This window comes from Coccidioides posadasii, chromosome 3, assembly GCF_018416015.2.
Source record: "Coccidioides posadasii str. Silveira chromosome 3, complete sequence".
Classification (NCBI taxonomy): domain Eukaryota; kingdom Fungi; phylum Ascomycota; class Eurotiomycetes; order Onygenales; family Onygenaceae; genus Coccidioides; species Coccidioides posadasii.
Window position 1 is genome coordinate 5893160 of NC_089409.1, and position 22037 is coordinate 5915196.

The window sequence follows — 22037 nt, forward strand, 5'->3', positions numbered from 1 at the left end:
GCTATATAAAGTTGTTTTATAACTTGAAAGGTAAGACCTTTTCAGTATTTAAAAGTTTAATTATTTGATTAAGAACTCTTTCAGCAGCTGATATCTTGCTCTTGACCCTACAGCTACCCCAGCTCTGGAGTTCTCTAAGATCTATCTAAGGGTCAACTAGGCCTGTAGGGAATGCAAACACAGAGAGATACACCTTAAGCTATTATATATATGCCTATAATAATCAACTACTACAAACTATTCTCTCAAGCTAGCATTAACTATTCTGATTCTAGTTAAGCTACTACTGCCTAGCCTACTGATCTAGTAACTAGCTCTAGAAGCTAGCTAGGTCTACTAGCTACTAAACCCTGCTTTCCAGTTGCCAATCTTAGTATTCCTGCCTACCAATTAGCCATCACAGTCTTACCATATAAATGATTAACCAATTATCTCTGGAGATAATCAACTATCTCTAGAGATAACCAGGAGTGCCATTGTTGAGTAGTTTTCAAATCTATTTCCCCTGAATTAGCACCTCCACTTAGTTATCCAATTATTATTTATTATTAGATTACTAGGTGGAGTAGCTTTTAGTAGTGCAGTGGAGTCTACTTACTTGCATTCATTTTAACTTCACTAGATACTAGATAGACTTACTACTTTTACCCAATTATTAGTTATCATTAAATAAAGATAGTAAGTAGCTTTTAGTAGTGTAGTGAAGACTACCTACTTGCATTTATTTTAACTTTACCAGATGCTAGGTGGACTCACTATCTTTACCTAGATCATTAGTTATTATTAGGTAAAAGATAGTAAGTAGCTTAGTAGAGCTATGAGCATACATGTATTATCTTTTACACCACAACCTTAATGGGTAAAAAAGTATACTAGTTGAAGAATTCAAACCCCACATACTAGAATGCACCTGCAGCTTATTTACCAGTAAGCCACCTGGCTACAAGAAACAGAAGAATTAACTTAATATACATTTTACAGCTAAGAAAATATCACACTTTAAAATATTATTAGTTTGTATAAAGAGAAAAATCACAGTGCATATAATAATATATGAGAAAAGAATTAGTAAAATAAAAGCACTGGCTGAATTCTCCATAGTATAGCATCAAAATCAACCAAGAATATTTTCAAGATTTACATAAATCTAATAAAACCACTATTATTTCTTCTAATCCAGATGTAGATTAAAAATATAGACCTAAAGCAATTTCTAACAAGAATATAGATCTTGAGTATAGAGAATAAAAAAATGTAATTAACAGACTTAATCAGTAAAATATATTTTAATTAACTGCTTAATATACTGTCAGCTCAGAGAAAACATGCTGTAGAAAGAGAAGAGAAGAATAATAAATCTAAGAATAATACTCTTACAGCAAAGTCTAAGCATCAAAATAGCAAGATTTGTAATAAAGACTGAATTACTTGAACAGTTCTGACACACTAATATAGAGTTAGTAAAGTAATAAGTCTTTTTAAAAAGTAATACAGAGTAAATAATGCAGCAGCAGAAATACATAGTATTCAGAATATATCAGCTATAATAGTATTAAGAATCTATCTGCATTTTTATTTATATTTTATTTCTTGCTTTTCAACACCTACTGCTTTTAGGGTTATAAAGAATGGGATAAAAAACCTGTATTTATATTATTGTATTTGTTTAGTTTGCTTGTTTTTGTGTTTATTTATTTTGCTTGCTGTTGTGTTTGTTTATTTTGTATTTAGAGCACACTGAGCTGGCAATCACACAAAGTTACACCCGCATAGCTGCTGACAAAGCAGCTGGGACTGTGGATGACATAATCAATCAATCAATCATGCATTTACATGGCGCGCCCGGGTCGTAACCCGCCGCAACCTGCCACCCCCGCTAAGCACTAGTTAGTTACACCATACTTCATACCTTCATAATTACCTACATATTAATCAATGACAACCTGACTTCGTGCTCCGCTCTTGGCTTCCAACAACCCCCTCATACCTCAGCCCTTGTGGTTTAGCTTTTTTTACCGCAGTTGGGATCATAATAGTTATCCCATTTCATTCTCTTGCTATATCTCAAGGCTTTGTTAACTTCTAGCAAAAGCATGGTGTGCCCGCATGTGGATTCGGCAGGGCTGCAACCTCCCAGAAACAGCCAATCTGTATATCGGGAAGATTGCACCCAATGTTTTGACTCTATAGTACGCATGGACCACATATGGTCGCCCTGATGCATTATTAACAAGGACTACAGGACGATCCATCTGGGCTGAATGTCTGCCTCAGCTGCTTTAATGGAGGTTGTACGGGGAACAGAGATCATGCTGCCCTTCACCATGCTCGCTGTCAGCACCCATTGGCCCTAAATATTAGGAGAACGCGCAAGCCAATACAGGTCTGGTCATACTTGATATCTTTGTACACTGTTTACAGATTTTGTTAATCTGGCTTTGGCTAACTCCTTGCGCGCTATAGCGTGATGAACCTCCCCCTAAAATATCGAAATTAGCGATCAAGCCCTTAAGAGAAGAAGATCATTATAACACCACTATCAAAGTAATATGTTATGATTGCCACAATGATGATGTTGATATCTCTTCTATCCCAGTGTTGCAGGATGTGATAGATGGTGTCATGAACACCCTCACATTCTCTCGCAAGGAAGAAGTAAAGGCATGGGAGCTTGAACTTACATCATGTGAACATATCCTGTGTCTCACCCAGGATGATGCTAGTTTAATGCAACTTAACAGTATGTTTAACGATTCCCACGTGGCTTTTATTCGGGAAGTTATTCTGAATATTCCGCAGAATTTTCTCATTGTTCTCAGTGTTCCATGCAAGAAAATCTTTGGCTATGCTTACAATGTGGCAATGTTGGCTGTGGTCGCAGTCAGTTTGGAGGCATGGGAGGCAATTCCCATGCACTTGCACATGCTTCTAATTTGACACATTCTGTCTCGGTCAAGTTAAATTCGATCTCTCCTGAGGGGTCTGCTGATGTATTCTGTTATGCCTGCAATGAGGAACGAATTGACCCGGATCTAGCTTTGCACCTAGCACACTGGGGAATTATGATCACTGAGCAGAAAAAAACCGAGAAAAGTCTCACGGAAATGCAGATTGAGCAAAACCTTAAATGGGAGTTTACAATGACTTCAAGCGATGGGATGGACCTAAAGCCTATCTTTGGGCCAGGACTCACCGGCTTGCGAAACCTCGGCAACAGTTGCTACCTTGCCAGTGCTCTCCAGTGCTTGTTCTCCCTACCGGAGTTTGAATACCGATATTTTAAACCACAAGAGCTTCCTCCAGTAGTACCTTTACCGGCGGAGGATCTCGAAACTCAACTAAGGAAAATAGCCGATGGGCTTATTTCAGGCCGTTACTCTGTCCCAAACTCCGATACGGTGGCCCACACGGGCTGTCAAGACCTACCTCATCAGTTAGGGCTAGCTCCAGGAATGCTAAAACATTTAATTGGTCGCGGTCATGATGAATTTTCGACAATGCGCCAGCAAGATGCGTTTGAATTTCTTCTGCACCTTTTTAAACTTATAAATGTCAATAAACATTATGACACTCCCAATCCAGTTGCATCTTTTCGTTTTAATTTGGAGCAGCGGTTACAATGCCTATCATGTGGAAAGGTGCGATATAAAATTGACGAACAGGATAATATTTCTGTTCCTGTGCCAATTCGTCGCTTGAAAGAAGACAATGATGCTGAGAGTTGCGCAAGCGGAGAAACACCGGTATCTTCGAAATTTGACCGTGTCTCTCTCAGGGAATGCCTCGATATTTTTACTGCAGAAGAAATTGTCGAGTTAACGTGTTCTGGGTGCGAAAGCAAGAAGGGCTTCCGAAAGCGATCGCTCTTCAAGACATTTCCGCAAAACTTGATTATTAACGCTAGACGGTTTGAACTGATCAACTGGGTGCCAACTAAACTTAATATCCCCGTCGAAGTGAGTGACGAACCCTTGGATCTCAGCCAATATCGCTCGCTTGGCATTCAGGCAGGCGAAATTTTATTAGAAGATGAGCCCTCACCCCTAGATATCGAGTTTCAACCCAATGAAGCAGCGGTTGCCATGCTTCTCAGTATGGGGTTTCCTGAGATTCGGATCAAAAAGGCACTCTATGCCACAGGAAATACGGATACGGATGCCGCGTTGAATTGGTTGCTTTCACATATGGATGATCCGGATATCGATGCGACGGACATTTCCGCACCACCAGGTAGCGGTGGGAATCACTGTTCACATGAAGACGAAGCAAAGATTGGTCAACTAATTGACATGGGCATTGATCGCCCGAAAGCTCGGAAAGCGCTCCTTGAAACGGATGGAGATATCAACAGGGCGTTGGATTGGGTTTTAAGTCATCCGTATGACGCGGAGATCGAGGGATATCAAGTAAGCAGTGGATCCCCAGCGCAGTTGCAAGGATCTAGTGATATACCTGCTCTCTTTCAATTACACGCCATCATCTGCCACAAAGGTGTCTCAGTTCATACTGGGTAAGTAAGCGCATATTCTTCCGAAAGTACTGATCTGACATATCCTAGTCACTATGTTGCATTTGTCCGAAAAGAAGTTGCCCAGGATGAAGACAGCCAATGGGTTCTTTTCAATGATGAAAAGGTTGTTCAAGGTGGTGATATTGAGGAGATGAAGCAATTCGCATACATCTATTTTTTCAGAAAATTATAGACTGTCCAGTCAGTTATTGTTTCAGCTACCATCCAGCAGGCTACTTTAAGAGCAAGCACGCTGGTGGAGCTTGTTGAAGCATTGGAGCACTTTATTGGTACACAGTTCTTTTCGAAATTGCAATGTTTACAAAGTCGCCGGATTAACAAGCCATATGGAGAGTTAAGGCAAATGCATACATTGGGCTCCTGTAGAAGCTGCAACATTTGTGTTCCCTGTTCCTGGTCGTGAAGTAGAAACTAATATTTGCGAGTCTAGATTTTGCAGGCTAGCAATGAGAAATTTAGGGGATCAGTCAAAGACATTTCTCTTCAGCTACTCCTTAGCTTGCATGAAATATGCAGCTACGAACCCTGCTTGAGACCCTCCAGCTTGCGCCATTAGAACATTACATGGCTTGGGAATTTCACTAAACAGTCCTCAGCAAATCTCAACGGATCAGGCTAGGATAATGCATCTATGGCCCCTTTCGCTTCTCGGTATCCGAGTGCAACCTGCCCACAATACTGACACATTGTCCCGAATTTTGATCCTTCAACTCACAGGTTTCCGTATCTGTTTGCTCTGGTCCATGAATGTCTTCTTCGAAGACGGGATCGTGTTCGATAGCTTCAAATTTAGTTTTAAAATCTTCAAGTGCTTGGTTGCTGCTGTTTGAGCGACGCCGAGCATTTGCAAATGTATAGCCATAATCATGCACCTCCTCTCCAGACCTACCCCTTCACTAGTATCAGCAACAGTAGAATTCTATGCTACACATAAGATTTCTCACCAATTGGCCTTGCCACCACCATCTTTCTTTGTCTTCTTTGGGTCGGCATCAACAAACCCATTTTTTGCAAAGTAACGAGGCAGGTGCTCTTCACCTCCTTGAAGTTTTCGGGAGCGTGTCACTTTTAGACCATGTATGATGTTAGTACAAAAGAGCTCCAAAGTGACTTTGTTTCATAGCCAAGCCGCAAGGCATTTAAAGAGAGGATAAAAGAAAAAGTGCACCAACTTAGGAAAGAAAGCAGGTCAGTAGAGATGATAAAAATGGATAGATTTCTAAGGCAGAAAGAATTACTCAGGCCTTTGAAAAGGAAGGAAAAGGTGGAGTAGCAGGATAGCAATTTACAAAGTGCAGCCCAGTCCCCACTAGTCTCCCAGAAGTCTTTACCAAGACTAGTAATTAACATTTCTCACTAATCCAACAACTATAATTTCAATAATCAAAGTCAACTATTCAGAATTTGCTCAATGATTTTAACAACATTACCTTTTTTAAAAACTGAAAGAATCAAAGAAAAATAAAATGCACCTTGGTCAGAAAAATTACCTGATTTGATAGATATTCAAATTGAAAAGTCAGATAAAGAAACAGATAAAGATATTCATATAAATAAAATTAAAGATCTAGATAATAAATCTTTAATTCTTTATTCAGATAAATTAAAAGCTGAAAAATATCAATATACTGGTGCTGGTGTATAGAATCTACAAAATAATATTAGGTTCTCATATAATCTAGTTAAATATCTTAGATTTTTTGATGCAGAACTATTTGCTAAAGTATTTAAGTTAGCAAGTTCTATCTCTCAATCTTAATCAAGATTATTAGATATCTTGATTTTTTCTAATAGTTAAGCTGCTATTCAGAGACTTATAAATTAAAATCTTAATTCTAGCTTATACTATCTTGAATTAATAAGTAATAATAATAATATATAATAATAATAATTTATTATAGTCTTATAAGTTATGCAGTTGGTAACTATACAAACTACTAAGAAAAATTTGTTAAGTTATTATATATTAAATACATAATTTTGTTAAGAAATTCAAGTATATTAAGGTAATATTAGATGCTCTTTTATTAAAAAAGTAAGAAATACAAGAAATTAAATAAGCACATGAATTGCTTATGTAATTCACAAGCAAGTGAAATCTGCAAGTAAGCAAAAGATATTTTTTCAACTTTCTTAACTATCTACTTCAACATATTAGAATACTACTAATCTATAATAAAAATACAACATTCTCTATAGAAATAGAGAGCAGGATGGAACTTGCTATTTCTACTCTTAAAAAGCAAGAAATTAGGTTAATTGCTGAAGCTACATGGCTATTTAATATGTTTTACATTATCTTATATTATCAAGCAAAAGAGAAACATGTACAAATTAGTTTACATATAAATTTAATCAAATTAACTGAGTCTGAAGAGAATCAGCTAGTTTAATAAATTCTAGATCTAGCTAAATAAGAAATTTCCTCTTAATCAGTGTTTATTAAGAATATAACTAATTATCTTCTTGCTATACAAGATTCTATTTCTTTTCTCTCTTGTGTTGACCAGAACTAGATGTTAAATCTGATTAAACATTATACAGAGCTTAAATACTACTATTTCAGATACTATAGTTACAAGTAAGCAAAATATGAGAATAAAAAGGTTATTCAGCAGCTGAATATTCAACTCTAATTTCTACTCTCTCAGGTAGCTAATCTAGCAACTTTTAATTATTCTGAATTTTACAAATATTAAGTAGCAGTCTCTAGCAGTTGTATAGGCAGGTGAATAAGATCAAGAATCTTATGAAGCAGTGGCTTGAGAGCTTATCTAGAGCTTAATAAAAGAATTTGACCAAATTATCAAGACTTGTAAATATAAAATAATTAATACCACTATTATAAATATCAGAATATATTTGCTGTAAATGAAAAAAAAAGTAAAGATATACAAGATCTAAGTACTGAATTCAATATGAAGAAGATCTAACTAAGAAAGATATTTCTAAGCTTGCTATTCTATCTGCTTAATTTATTAAACAGTCAGTCACTCAACTCTCTAAGTCTGCAATCTCAGAGCCTGCATCATATTTACAGATACTACTAAAATATACAAACTACTATATTTTAGGCCATACAAGAAGAAGCTGTCACAGTTTTATTGCAATATAATTTAACCTATTTAGAAGTTGTTAAGCATAGATATTTCAAATTAAATTTTAATTAATTGAGATGCCTTAATTTTCTCTTTTACTTGCTTGCAGATTTTACTCACTTGTGAATTATATTAACATATTTCACAACTAAGCAGGACAACTAAGTAAGTAGAATATCAAAATATATATACAAATTTCAACTTTTTGCTCTCTTATATCTCAACAATATTGTTAAATATAAACTTTAAAATTTCAATATAGAGTATATAGATACTTAATAAATAGTGTTATTAATTTAATTTATTTAACTCTATTATTTGTAAAGATACTTTAATACATGCTAGTAAAAAAATAATAAAATACTATAACTTAAGAAATAATTATTATATTTAAATAATTTTTATAATTTACAAAGTTTATTACATCTGTATAATATCTTATTTATTTTATAATGATCAGATATAGACTTGTTAAGATATAAAAGAGCAAAAAATTGAGATTTGTATGTGTATTTTGATGTTCTGCTTGCTTGATTATCCCACTTGCTTGTAAAATACATTAATGTAATTATATTGAAAATTCAAAGTATTTATCATTAGATTATTTAATCTATCAAACTGAAAAAAGAAAAATTTAACAAGAACTTAGTATTTTTCAACTGTCTTTTATTTTATTTTTGAAACTTAATTAGTCTAAAATAACTGATTTTATTTCTGAAATATACTAGAATAACTACTAGATAATAACTTTTTCAAATAACTAATTTTATTATCTTTTTATTTGTATTACATTGCTATAAAAATATTTATTTTTTTTCTTGAAATTAATATTAGCTACTATCTGTTAAATGACTTTTATAGAAAAAGAATATCTTAATCTTGAAATATTTTAATTTTTCTTATTTTTTGATTTTTACAATATATACTAAGTAAATCTTAACAGAAAAGCTAGTAAATAGTCTTTATAGTTACTAACTACTACATAAAAGTATAATGAATAATAAGAATAATAATAATAATAATAATAATAATAATATAAATTATTCAGACTATGCTACAATTTATTGAAGCTTTTACTATAAAAATAACTGCTTTATTTATCAAGACAGAAAAGACAGCAGCTATTATCTATAATTATTCCAAAAAGTACAAGCAATACAGAAGCAAGATAGTAGCAATAATAAAGAATATTAATTAACTAAAGAAGAAGAGTTTTAGCTAGATTTCAGAACTAAGAAAAGAATTAAGCTGAAAGATACTGAAGTGAACAAGATTATTAAAGTAAGTAAATTAGTAGATAGTAAGAGTGCAGAAAGAATATACATTAACAGTATAGTAAAGATAAATATAAATTAAGTAGTAAGAAAGATATTTGTTGTATGCAAAAATTCTGCTAGTTCTTAGTAATGTCAAGAATAAGCATTGCACCATGTTTGTATGGCAACTCTTATAGAAATCAGATAGTTAAAGAACCACTGTTGATTAGCAAGAATTCTACAAGAAAATAAGTTTATATCAGTTAATATTTGAAGCCCTGTTTATTACCTATTCTAGCAATTTTTACACAATATCTTGACTGCCTGAAGATGATGTTCCAGATATATTACTTATCTACCACTTCAAGTATCCTTCTTTCTATCCTCCACACTAGACTGGTATTCAGGACTGGGATGGGATCCCATTTTCCATTGAAGCTGGTCCTAGTTCTGCATTTAGAAACAGCTGGGATCTTAAATATGAAATCTCAGTTTCATGTCCCATCTCACTCAAAAGCTTGAGATCCTGTTCCTATTTCTATTCTATAAATTATTTCCTGGTCCCATTCTCAAATAGAAAATTATGTTCTATATTCTATTTCAGCAGAAAAGATAGACTCTTATTCCTCATTTCAGTCAGATTTATATTGGAATCAGAATAAGATCAAATTTCCTGATTCTATTGTGTCAAATTTATAGAGAAGAGTCAAACTGATCAAATTTTGTGTGAATCATTACTAAATTTCATTACTTTTTTGATGAAGGCAGAACTTTTAAAAAAATTAATTTGATTATCAAAACTCAAAAGAAACAAAGTATTAATATTAATTAATAACTAAAGCTAGCAAATAATCAGAAACTATTTAAATAACAAGTTTATTATCATCATTATCATCTTTATTATTATTATTATTATTATTATTATTATTATTCTCTTTCTTCTTCTTCTTTTTTTACTTCTTCTTCTTCTTCTTCTTCTGCTTCTCTAGAACTGGCTTTGTGAATCAGACAGAGGCTTTAATACTTACTATTTGACAGGCAAAGACCCTGACAGCACTAGAGAAAGATAGAGAGACAGTAATAAGTAGTAACAGTAATAGTAGAGCAGCAGCAGCAGTAGTTAACAGAATAAGAGCAGCATACAGATGGCAGATAATAATAGCAGAGACAGAACAATCAGATATATTAATTAGATCAAAATAGTTTAATCTAATCTTGGCACTAATGCCAAGCACAAGCTTCATATTATCAGTATTAATTATAATACACTTACAGTGCATCATTGCCATAATAAAGTCTATATTACTTAGTAGAATTATTAGTGCCATTGTTAATGATAACTTATACTTAAATAAAGTATACAAGATTGCTTCAGCTATTTTCTGAAATAACTTAATAGCAGTATATTGTCAGCAATATTCATGTTCTTGATAACAGAACAAAGTAATTTTCTGAATTAATTACTAAAACAGAGTCATCAGAAAGATTAGCTCAGTAGAGCTTTGAAAGTAGCAGATTTTCTTGATAATATCTATTTTCATTAATTAGTATCAAGACCATTATCAAAAATTATTACTTTTTGATATACAAGTGCTGGTCTTTTAATTTTGAACAGAAAAGCAGGGACAGAGATTCTTCTAATTAAAGTTAGCCAGATCAACATCTTTATTAGCTTTACACTAATTACTCTTCTTCAGAGCTCATTCTTTTAATACAGTCTTGTGTCACTTCTCTCCAGCTGTGTAAAATAAATGCATACAGAGAAAACTAATATCTTGTTAGTAAATAATATGCACCAGAGTAGTATTCTACAAGCACTCATCTCTTAATATAACTTATTATGACAGTACAATTCATTATACAGAAGAATATTAAAGAGCAGTAAATAAAAAGAAAGAAAGAGAAAAATCATTAATATTAGCTTTAAAGAGAAAGAAGAAAAAGAGAAAGAGAAAGAAAAGAAAAGAGAGACTGATCTGATATTATTATTCTGTAGCCAGTATAGTAACAACATATTGAGCCTGTCTATAGTAATATATCTGTAGAATGTAAACAATATATATAGTAATTATTCTATACAAGTACTTGATCAATATACTTTATAATTCTATCACACAGTGTTTTTAATTCAACTTATCACATATAATTATGAAAATAAGATCAAAGTAATATTTAATAAGAGAGAAGATTTATACAGTACAAAAGCATTGTCAGATTTTAAAAGATTATTAAAAAGATATATTTAAGACAGAAGAGACAGATTACAAGATATACTATAACATACTGAAGAGAATTCAAGCTAAATATAAGTGATATGTATTTTCAGTAATTTGCATTAAATTATATTAATATTTATTGCAGACAGAATAGCAGCAAGAAGAATCACAAGATAATTAAAGATAAAGTTATTAAAGAGTTAATAGTCAAGTAATTTGTCAAGAGTAAGTTAAAGAAGTATTATAAGCATCAGCTTATGATCTCTTAGCAAAAGAAGAGAGAGAAGAAGAAAAAGTATTATTAAGAAGAAATTACAGAGATTAAGAATAAAGCTTAGCAGAAAAAAAAGATAGAATTCAAAAGTAATAAAATTTGATAATAATTCTGACATATTTAGATTAAAACAAGTTAGATACAGCATTTTATTACTGTATATAGAAAGACTCAGTTCCATCAAATAATAGTCAGACTTGAGACCAGAGTTATAGCTTATAATTATAATTATCTTGCTGCAGTCAGTGTATCAAGAGAAAGAGTTAAGAAGAAGATAAGAAAATTTCTGAGCTAATTATAAAGTCTAATTAAAGATAACAACAGCTTATCTGCTTCAGAGAAAATGAAGAAAGATAATTTCAAGATTGTGATATTCTCTGATAAGAACAATAAGAAGAATAATAAGATGAATGATGATTGAATTATTAATATCTAGAGAAGAAAGTTAGATTTTTAGTTTTTTTTTTATATTAATTTGAGAATGGAGTGCTATTAAATTGGTATAATATTTTATTTTTTTAAAGAAGAATATTTTATTTTGTAGATAATAACAATTTTTTGTAGTTGATTACTGTACAAAGTAGAATGAGTCTAACTAGCTGGAGATTGTTAAATTTTGCTTGAATTATTACCAAATTTTATTACTTTCTTGACTAAGACAGAACTCTGAGAAAATTCAATTTAATTGTGAAAAAAAATCTAATTAATGACTGAAGCCAGCAAAAAAGCAAAATCTATAGAGATTTCTTCAGAATTAACTATAGTTTAACATAGTAAAAAATAATTTGTATTGTAGAAGAAGCTGCATTATAAGTTATTTGTTACTTGATAATTGACTACTGAAGCTGCTCAGTTGATTAAGAATAAGAAGCATGGTGACCTTAACTAAAAGACAAAGTAATATTATTCTGATTTTTGACCAAAATTTGATCAGATGGCAAAGTATTTTAAGAGTACTTCAGAAGTAATTTGCAAGCATTACTAAATCTTTCTCAGTTATTCAAGCTTTTCTTAGAATAGTACAAGTGGTCTGAAGAAGTATTTAACCAGTAAAGATTATATAAAAACTGGTGACAGATAGAGTAACACTCTGATTAACATAATGATAGATTATGGATTTTAATTTCACAAATATAATAAATTATAGTAACAGTTCTAATGTCTTAGCAACAGTTTTCAAAGCATTCTCAAACAGATTTAGATCTGTTTATTTCCAAATATAATTAAGATAATTTTCTTTAGCAGCTTGTACAAATATTAATATTCTTAAATTTCTTATTTCATGCTATCAAGAATCCAGCATTCTGCATATTAATAGTCATGCTTAACTTTGCAATGATATTACAGATACTTATACAAGAAATATTATATTAGATTATAAATAATATATACAATTAGCTATTTCAAAATCTTCTCTTTAATCATGACTCAATAATCAAAATATCTCTGGCAGTTAATAATTAAACAAGTTCTAATAATCTTATCTTTATAGTAATTAATAGTTATTACATTACAAAGAATTGGAAGTATTATAAGTATTTACTGAGTTTTGAAAGTTTAAAGAGTGCTTATACTAGTAAGAATATAATAGAGATTCTTCAACAATTATTAGCAGCATAAAAAGTTGAGAGCAATTTTCTTACAATTACAAGTAATAATACATAAAATAATAGTATTATATAAGCACATCTTATATATTAGTTGAGGCCAGTATTGCAGTAATTAAACAAGACAACTAATTAGAATGCAGAAAGTGAAATAATACTCTGTCTTACTTATATAATTTAACTTATGGTTCAAAAGCTGGTTTGCAATCTCAAGATTCAGTCAGATAATAATACTTTATCTACTATCTTTAATAAAGCTTAATTACTAATAATCTAGTATCAACAGAGACATTTATAAATATTCTTAGAAAGATAATAAAATTTGATAACAGTCTTGATATACTTGAGTTAATTTACTAATCTTTACTTAATTATAGATTTATCTTATTGCTAATATAATTAATGTCTCCCCTCAACTTACTGCACATTTTCAAGAATATTAACAAGAAAATCAGTACAAGATAATTCAAGATATTCACACAAGATAAAATTCTATCTATAAGATATATGTTCATGTCTTGCTGCTTGAACAAGCTGTGAACTCATGAATTTAGAACTTATTATCAAAATATCAAAGACTTTACTTATTGAATTATGACTGAAAGTAGCTAGAGTATATCATTAAACTGTTACAGCTACTATTTAGTTAATTTATCAAGATACTGTTTAAAATAATAAACCTAACAATTCATCTGATATAGATAATCTACAATTATCTTTTCCAATATTTAGAAAAAGAGGAGGACAAGGCCTAACAGTTAATAATAAGAGATAATATTAAAAAAGCTATCAAAAATACTAACTTAAAATTCCAGAAATACTATAGTGATACTAAGCATTTAAAAGATAAGATGCTAGCTGTAGCTGCTGCCCTCCATCTATTATATTATATAAGAGCATATGATTTAGAAAATTGGATAGTAATAAGCATGAAATATACCAACAATATATTTTAAGGTTTTACAAAAAGTATTATAAGAAATATGAACAATTAAGGGAAGTAATACTTAATGTAAATAATATATATTTATTATAAGTATTATTCTAATTTTCTCTTTGCTAACTTTTCTAGAATATTAAACAAATAATTTTTGAGAGATCTTATTAAAGACAAGCAAATTTCCAAAATAAAATAAAGTAATATTTAAATAATAAGAATTTGATATTATCTCAAGCTTTAATTCTGAAACAATAAAGAATGCTAAAGTCTGGTTTTCTAACTGTTGCTCAGATGGCAAGAGATATTTTAGCTATATTTTTAACAGAGATTAAGATAGAACAGATTTTTAATATTACTCAGAATACATATTATTATTAATAATTACAGCGTCATGCATCTATAATCAAGAAGATTATACTGCTTAAACATGAAGATAAGATATATATACTAAATAAAGTACTCATATCTTAGAAGAAGTTGGTTAAGAAAGTTATTCAAAATAATCAAGATAATCAAGATATCTTAGAGATTGTACAAGAAGAGATTGCAAGTCTGCTAAATCCACTACTTAATTCAGACAAGAAACAGAAAATACATTAATATTATTAATAGATAGACTCAAGTAGCTAATAGCTTGCAATATAATCTAATTATATAAAGAGCATTACCAAATAGGCTGGTATTCAGAACTGGAACAGAATCCCATTTCCCATTGAACCTGGTCCTGGTCCCAAATTTAGAAACAGCTGGGATCCTAAATATGAAATCTCAGTCTCATGTTCTATCTTACTCAAGAGCTTGAGGTCCTGTTCCCATCTCTATTTCAGAAATTATTTCCTGATCCCATCCTTAAATAGAAAATTATGTCTCACATTCCATTCCAGCAGATATGGTAGACTCCCATTTTCTATTCCAGCCAGGTCCATAGTGGGACCAGAATGAGACCAGAATTCCCAGTCTCATTATGTCAAATTCATAGGGAAGAGTCAAACTGATCAAATTTTGTGTGAACTATTACCAAATTTTGTTACTTTTTTGATGAAGGCAGAATCTATAGAAAAATTAATTTAATTATCAAAAGAAACAAAGTATTAAAACTAACTAATAACTGAAGCTAGCAAACAAACAGAAACTATCTAAATGGCAAGTTAATCATTATTATTATTATCTTTATTATTATTATTGTTCTTCTTCTTCTTCTTCTTCTTCTTCTACTTCTTCTTCTTTTTCTTCTTTTTCTTCTTCTTCTTCTTCTTCTTCTTCTGCTTCTCCAGAACTGGCTTTGTGAACTGGACAGAGGCTCTAATACCTGTTATTTGATGAGTGGAGACCCTAACAGTACTGGGGGAAGGCAGGGAGATGGTGGTGGGCAGTGACAGTGATGATGGAGTGATGGCAGTGGTAGTTGGTGAAGTGGGGGCAGCATGCAGGCAGTGGGTAATGATAGCAGAGAGAGAATGATCAGATGCATTAATTGAATCAAAATAATTTGATCTGATTTTGGCACTGATATCAAGAACAAGCTTCATATTGTCAGTATTAACCATAACATACTTACAGTGCACTATTGCCATAACAGAGTCTATATTACTTAGTATAATTATTGATGCCATTACTAAGAATAACTTATACTTAAACAGAGCACACAAGATTGCTTCAGCCATCTTCTAAAGTAACTCAATAACAGTATATTGTCAGTAATATTTATGTTCTTGATGACAGAACAAAGTAATTTTCCAAACCAATTACTGAAATAAGACTATTAGTAAGATTAGCTCAGTAGAGCTCTGGAAGTGGTGGATTTTCTTAATAACATCTATTTTTATTAATTAGCATCAAGACTATTATCAAAAATCATTACTTTTTGACATACAAGTGCCAGCCTTTCAATTTTAAATAGGAGGGCAGGGGCAGGGATTCTCTTAATTAAAGTTAGCCAGATTAATATCTTTATTAGCTTTACATCAATTGTTCTTCTTCAGAGCTCATTCTTTTAATATAGTCTTGTGCTACTTCTCTCCAGCTGTGCAAAATGAATATGCATGGGGAAAACTAATATCTTGTCAGTAAATAATGTGCACCAGAGCAGTATTCTGCAAGCACTTATCTCTTAATGTGACCTATTTTGTTGCAGTATATATTTGTTGTACACATAGACATTAAAGCACAGTAAATAAAAAGATAGTAGGGGGAGAGAAGAGAAAAGAGAATTGTCAATGTTAGCTCTGAAGAGAAAGAAGAAGAAGAGAAAAAGAAAGAAAAGAGAAGAAAGACTAATCTGATGTTATTATTCTGTAGCCAGTATAGCAACAATGTGTTAATCTTGTTTATAGCAACATGCCTGTAGAATATAAACAATATGTATAGTAATCATTCTACAGTACTTGGTCAATACACTCTATAATCTCATTATTCTGTAGTCAGTATAGCAATAATATGTTGAGCTTGCCTATAGCAATATGCCTGTAGAATGTAAACAATGTATATAGTAACTATTTTATACAAGTACTTGATCAATATACTCTATAATCTTATTATTCTGTAGCCAGCAATTCAACTCATTGCATACAATTATAAAGATGATGCCAAAACAATATTCAATAAGAAAGAAGATCTATATAACATGAAAGTACTGCCAGATCTTGAAAGATTATCAAAAAGATATATTCAAGACAGAAGAAATAGATCACAAGGCATGTTATAATATGCTGAAGAGAATCTGAGTAAAATATAAATGATATGCACTCTCAGTAGTTTGTATTGAATTATATTGACATTCATTGCAGGCAGAATAGCAGCAAGAAGAATTGCAAGATAATTAAAGATAAAGCTATTGAAGAGTTGATAGCTAAGCAATTTGCCAAAAGTAAGTTAAAGAAGTACTATAAGTACCAGCTTATGGTCTCTCAGTAAAAGAAGAGGAAGAAAGAGAAGAAGTATTGCTGAGAAAAGATCACAGAGACTAAGAATAAAGCTTAGCAGAAAAAGAAGATAGAATTTAAAAGTAATGAAATTTGGTAATGATTCTGATATATTTAGGCTAAAACAAGCCAGGCACAGTATTCTATTGCTGCATATAGAAAGACTCAATTCTGCCAAATAATAGTCAGACTTGAGATCAAGATTATAACTTATGGTTATGATTATCTTGCTGTGGTCAGTATGTCAAAAAAGAGAGTTGAGAAGAAGATAAGGAAATTTCTGAATTAATTACAGAATCTAAGTAAAGACAACAACAGTCTATCTGCTCCAGAGAAGATGGAGAAAGATGATTTTGAGGTTGTGATGTTCTCTGATAAGAATGATGAGAAGAACAATAAGATGGAGAATGATTGAATTATTGATATCTAGAGAAGAAAGTTAGATTTTTAGTTCTTTTTTCATATTAATTTGAGAATGAAGTGTCATTAAATTAGCAAAATATTTTATTTTCCTGAAGAAGAATGTTCTATTTTGTAAAAAAAGAAGATTTTGTAGTTGGTTGCTGTACTTACAGAGTAAAATAAGACTAATTATCTGGGGATTGTCAAATTTTGTGTGGGCTCTGACCACATTTTGTTACTTTTTTAACTAAGGCAGAACTTAGAGAAAAATTAATTTGATTGTGAAAAAAAAAAAAAGAAAAGAAAAAATCTAATAACTAAAGCCAGCAAACAAGCAAAATCTATAAAAATTTCTTCAGAATTAATTATAGTTCAACATGGAAAAAAATAATTTGTATTGTGAAAAGAGCTGCATTATAAGTTGTTTATTACTTGATAATTGACTACTGAAGCTGCTCAGTTAATTAATGATAAGAAGTGTGGTGACTCTAACTGAAAGACAAAATAACACTATTCTGATTTTTGGTCAAAATTTGATCAGATGGCAGAGCATTCTAAGAGTACTTCAGAAATGATTTGCAAGCATTGTCAAATCTTTCTCAGTTATTCAAGCTTTTCTCAAAACAGTACAAGTGGTCTGAAGAAGTATTTAATAAGCAAAGATTATACAAAAACTGGTGATAAACAGGGTAACACTCTGGTTAATATAATAATAGATTATGAATTCTAATTTTTCAAATATAATAAATTTTAATAACAGTTCTGGTGTCTTAACAATAGTCTCTAAAGTGTTCTTGAACAGATTCAGATCTGTCTGTTTCTGAATATAATTAAGATAATTTTCTCTGGCAGCTTATGCAAACATTAATATTCTTGAATTTCTTATTTTGTGCTATTGAGAATCCAGCATTCTGCACATTAATAATTATACTCAACTCTGCAATGGCTTTACAGATACTTATATAAGAAATATTATATTAGATTATAAATGATATGTACAATCAGCTATTCTGAAATCTTCTCTTTAATTATAACTCAACAATCAAGATATCTCTGGCAGTGGATAATTAAACAAGTTCCAATAATCTTGTCTTTATGGCAATTAATAATTATTACATTACAAAGAATTGAGAGTATCATAAGTATTTACTGGATTTTGAAAGTTTAGAGAGTGCTTATACTAACAAGAATATAACAGAGATTCTTCAATAATTACTAGCAGCATGAAGACTTAAGAGTAATTTTCTTATAATTACAAGTAACAATATGTCAAACAATAATATCATATAAGCACATCTTACATATCAGTTGAGACCAGTATTGCAGCAGTTGAACAAGATAACTGATTAGAATACAGAGAGTAGAACAATATTCTGTCTTGCTTATGTAATTCAACTTGTGATTTGAGAGCTGGTTTGCAATCTCAAGATTCAGCCAGACAATAATACTCTATCTACTATCTTTAATGAGAGCTTAATTACTGATAATCTAGCATCAACAAACATATTTGCAAATACTTTTAAAAAGATAACAAAATTTAGTAATAATTTTGATATACTTGAGTTGATTTACTAATCTTTGCTTGATAATAAATTTATCTTGTTGCTAATGCAACTAATGCCTCTCTCTAACTCACTGCATGTTTTCAAGAATATTAACAAGAGAATCAGCACAAGATAATTCAAGATGTTTGCATAAGAGGAAATTCCATCTATAAGATATGTGTTTGTGTCTTGTTGCTTCAACAAGCTGTGAACTTATAGATCTAGAACTCATCATCAAAATATTAAAGACTTTGCTTATTGAATCATGACTGGAAGCAGCTAGAGTATATAATTAAACTGTTGCAGTTATTCAGTTGATTTACCAAGATACTGTCCAAAACAACAGACTCAATAATTTATCTAGTATAGATAACATACAATCATCTTTTCTAGTATTTAGAAAGAGAGAAGGACAAGACACAACAGTTAATAACAAGAAAAAATATTCAAGAAGCTATCAAAGCTGCCAACTTAAAATTCCAGAAATACTATAGTGATACTGAGTATTCAAAGAGTAAGCTGCTAGCTATAGCTGCTGCCCTTCATTCATTATACTGCATGAGAGCATATGATTCAGAGAATTGAACCAGTAATGAGTGTGAAACATATTAATAATATATTTTGAGATTTTACAAAAAGTATTATGAGAAATATGAACAGTCAAGAGAAGTAATATTTAATGTAAATAATATATATTTATTATAAGTATTATTCTGATTTCTTCTCTGCTAACTTCTCTAGAATATTGAGCAAATAATTTTTGAGAGACTCTATTAAAGATAAGTAAATTTCCAAAATAAAATGAAGCAATATTTAAATAACAAGAATTTAACATCATCTTGAGCTCTAATTCTGAAACAGTAGAAAATACTAGAGTCTGATTTTTCAACTGTTGCTTGGATGGCAAGGAATATTCTGACTATATCTTTAACAGAGATTGGAGTAGAACAGGTTTTCAATATTACTTAGAATACATATTATTATTGATAATCATGGCTTCATGCATCTACAATCAAGAAGATCATGCTGCTTAAACATGAAGATAAGATATATATACTAGATAAAGCACTTATATCATATAAGAAGTTGACCAAGAAAGTTATTCAAGATAATCAAGATGATCAAGATACTTCAGAGATTGTACAGAAAGAGATTGCAAGTCTGCTAAATCTACTACTTAATTCAGATAAGAAACAGAAAATACATCAATATTATTAATAAATAGACTCAAGTAGCTAATAGCTTGTAATATAATTTAATTATGCAAAGAGCATTACCAAATTTCAGTACTTTTCTGAACTTGAATAAATTGATAAAATTATATTAGAATTATTACTAAATTTTGTTACTTTTTGACAACACAAATGAGATCAGAGTTTCCAGTCCCATTCTACACTTTACTGATTCTGTCTCATGTACAATATTGAAATCCCAGTTCTATTTTATTTTGTTATGTCAGGTCCCAGGCCCATTCTACTAGCTAGATTTTGATTCCAGTTCCAATCCCATCCCAATCCCAGTTCCCACAGAACTGTCTCAATATGCTGTTAAACAACCTGGTCCCATTCTATTAAGCTGAGCTTCAACCTGATCCTGTCCTCAGGACAGGAATTGGGACAGGAATCTGGGACCAGGACAGGAAATTCCAGAACCAGATACCACTCTATTACCAAATTTTATTACTTTTCCAAAGTTAAATAAATTAATAAAATTATATTAGAATTATTATCAAATTTCATTATCTTTTGACAATATAAATGAGACTGGGAATCTCAGTCTCATTCTATACTTTATCAGTTCCATTCTATATACAATATTGAAATCCCAGTTCTATCTTATTGTTAGGGGAACCGGTCGTATGTCACGTAGGTTTTCCCAGGATTAGGGATACGAAAGAGCTAAGTAGGTACGATGCCCGCAACTGGTGGGAGGGAGTCGTGCGTAAAACGTAGGGGTCCCCTCACTCGGAGACTGAACGCTGGGGTTCCCACGATCCATGCGAATCGTGTGATCCTTATACGTTCAGCGTTGGGGTCACGTGAATACCCCTGAACATCCGACGTCGTCCGATGCTTGGTTGGTCTAGGTCTACGTTCGTAACACTATCCCCCCCCCAGAGGCCTCGGACTCCGAGGCATAGGGCCACCGAAGTGGTTTTTCGTACGTCGTCGTAGCTCCCCTATCATTGGTGGAGCATCGTAGGTTCTTGGATGTGTAAGCTTCTGCATTACTCACTGCTTGTCTATATAGACATCCCGCATGCGTATCGCCGCCGGTTGCAGTAGACATCCTTCGTCGTAGGATAGCAATCGTTTTATTACGAAAGTCCAGCGTTTCGTCACGTACTCGTTTCTTTGTTTGTTTGCTTGTCTGGTTGCTATGTCGTCTGTTGTCCGTTGTCACGTTGTTTATCAACAAGTCGTGGGACTAGCAACCTTGGTGCGTTATGACGGGTATAAATAGAGAGTTCCTGGCCCTCTTCTTCCTTCTTTTCTTCTGCTTTGTTTGGGCTCAGGCGTCGTTCCTCGTTCGTTTTATAACTCATCACGATGTTGTCGTCGAAAGACCCTGTTGCGCACGACGAAGAAGACACTCTTCCGTGCTCCGTCTGCGTTTACTCGATGTTCACGGACCGCCTGGATGAAAGCGAGCCTTGTCTATGGGACGCCGAGAAGGAATCTTGTTCTCATTGTTTAGAACGTCAAACCCGTACCTGTCGTGATGTAAGTGCGTCTTCGTCCGTTCTTCTTGTTGTTCTGACATGGCTGTAGGTTCCAGAATCCGCCGTCGAACTAGTTCGTCGGCTCTTGCGACTTCGAGAAGAATACCATAGTTTTGACGCAGCCGATCCGCGTCGTCCGTACAATGTCAAGTGCATGAGTATACTCGTGCGTGAATTTCGTGGGCTCGACTCAGGAGCCGCTAAACGTCGCCGCCGCCAGGCCACTTCTACTGTCGAAGGACCTTCCATGAAACGTCGTCGTCCTGCCTCACGCCATGTAGCCAAGACCGTGGACCTCGTGTCCGAGACGGAATCTACCAAAGACGGCCCGTCTGAGTTCCCTCGTTCGTCAAGCCCAGTTCGTACTGTTCTCTCTCGGGTAGAAAATGAAGTTGCAAACGTCCGAGTCTCGCTTGACCATCTTACGACTTGTTTGACGAGTGGAACCAAAGCTCTTCGAGGCAGCACGGAAACCGGTCTCGTAGGTCTTCTGTACCATCTTACTTGTTCTCAGACTAACTTCTGC

At 32.3% G+C, this 22037-nt stretch overlaps 2 protein-coding genes across 4 annotated transcripts; one reads left to right on the forward strand and one right to left on the reverse strand.

The window, feature by feature from the left end:
* The first annotated feature begins 1936 nt into the window (after window positions 1-1936).
* Window positions 1937-4745, forward strand: D8B26_006893 (uncharacterized protein). Of its 2 annotated transcripts, XM_003070310.2 has the most exons (5): window positions 1937-2189; window positions 2243-2383; window positions 2464-2740; window positions 2800-4510; window positions 4559-4745. In XM_003070310.2, exons 1-5 carry the CDS (start codon window positions 2094-2096, stop codon window positions 4701-4703), a joined length of 2370 nt encoding a protein of 789 aa, XP_003070356.1. In that variant the 5' UTR covers window positions 1937-2093; the 3' UTR covers window positions 4704-4745. The 2 variants fall into 2 exon arrangements, with proteins under 2 accessions (XP_003070356.1, XP_065981411.1); XM_066125329.1 differs by lacking the exons at window positions 1937-2189; window positions 2243-2383 and having other exon boundaries at window positions 2442-4510.
* Window positions 4746-4753: 8 nt separating this feature from the next.
* Window positions 4754-5881, reverse strand: D8B26_006894 (uncharacterized protein; the record flags this gene model as incomplete). 2 transcript variants are annotated; one of them, XM_003070311.2, is made up of 3 exons in its annotated part: window positions 4754-5416; window positions 5476-5596; window positions 5704-5881. In XM_003070311.2, the coding sequence occupies 3 exons, from the start codon at window positions 5879-5881 to the stop codon at window positions 5161-5163; spliced, it is 555 nt and encodes a 184-aa protein (XP_003070357.1). In that variant the 3' UTR covers window positions 4754-5160. The 2 variants fall into 2 exon arrangements, with proteins under 2 accessions (XP_003070357.1, XP_065981412.1); XM_066125330.1 differs by having other exon boundaries at window positions 4754-5422.
* Window positions 5882-22037: the final 16156 nt, after the last annotated feature.

What these genes read in the sequence shown, in the direction of transcription:
- D8B26_006893 (XM_003070310.2), top strand. Translation starts at nt 2,094, where the DNA reads ATGGTGTGCCCGCATGTGGATTCGGCAGGGCTGCAACCTCCCAGAAAC. An exon ending in CCCAATGTTTTGACTCTATA is followed by an intron (nt 2,190 to 2,242) that starts GTACGCATGGAC and finishes CAAGGACTACAG; the next exon opens with GACGATCCATCTGGGCTGAA. An exon ending in TAGTTTAATGCAACTTAACA is followed by an intron (nt 2,741 to 2,799) that starts GTATGTTTAACG and finishes AATATTCCGCAG; the next exon opens with AATTTTCTCATTGTTCTCAG.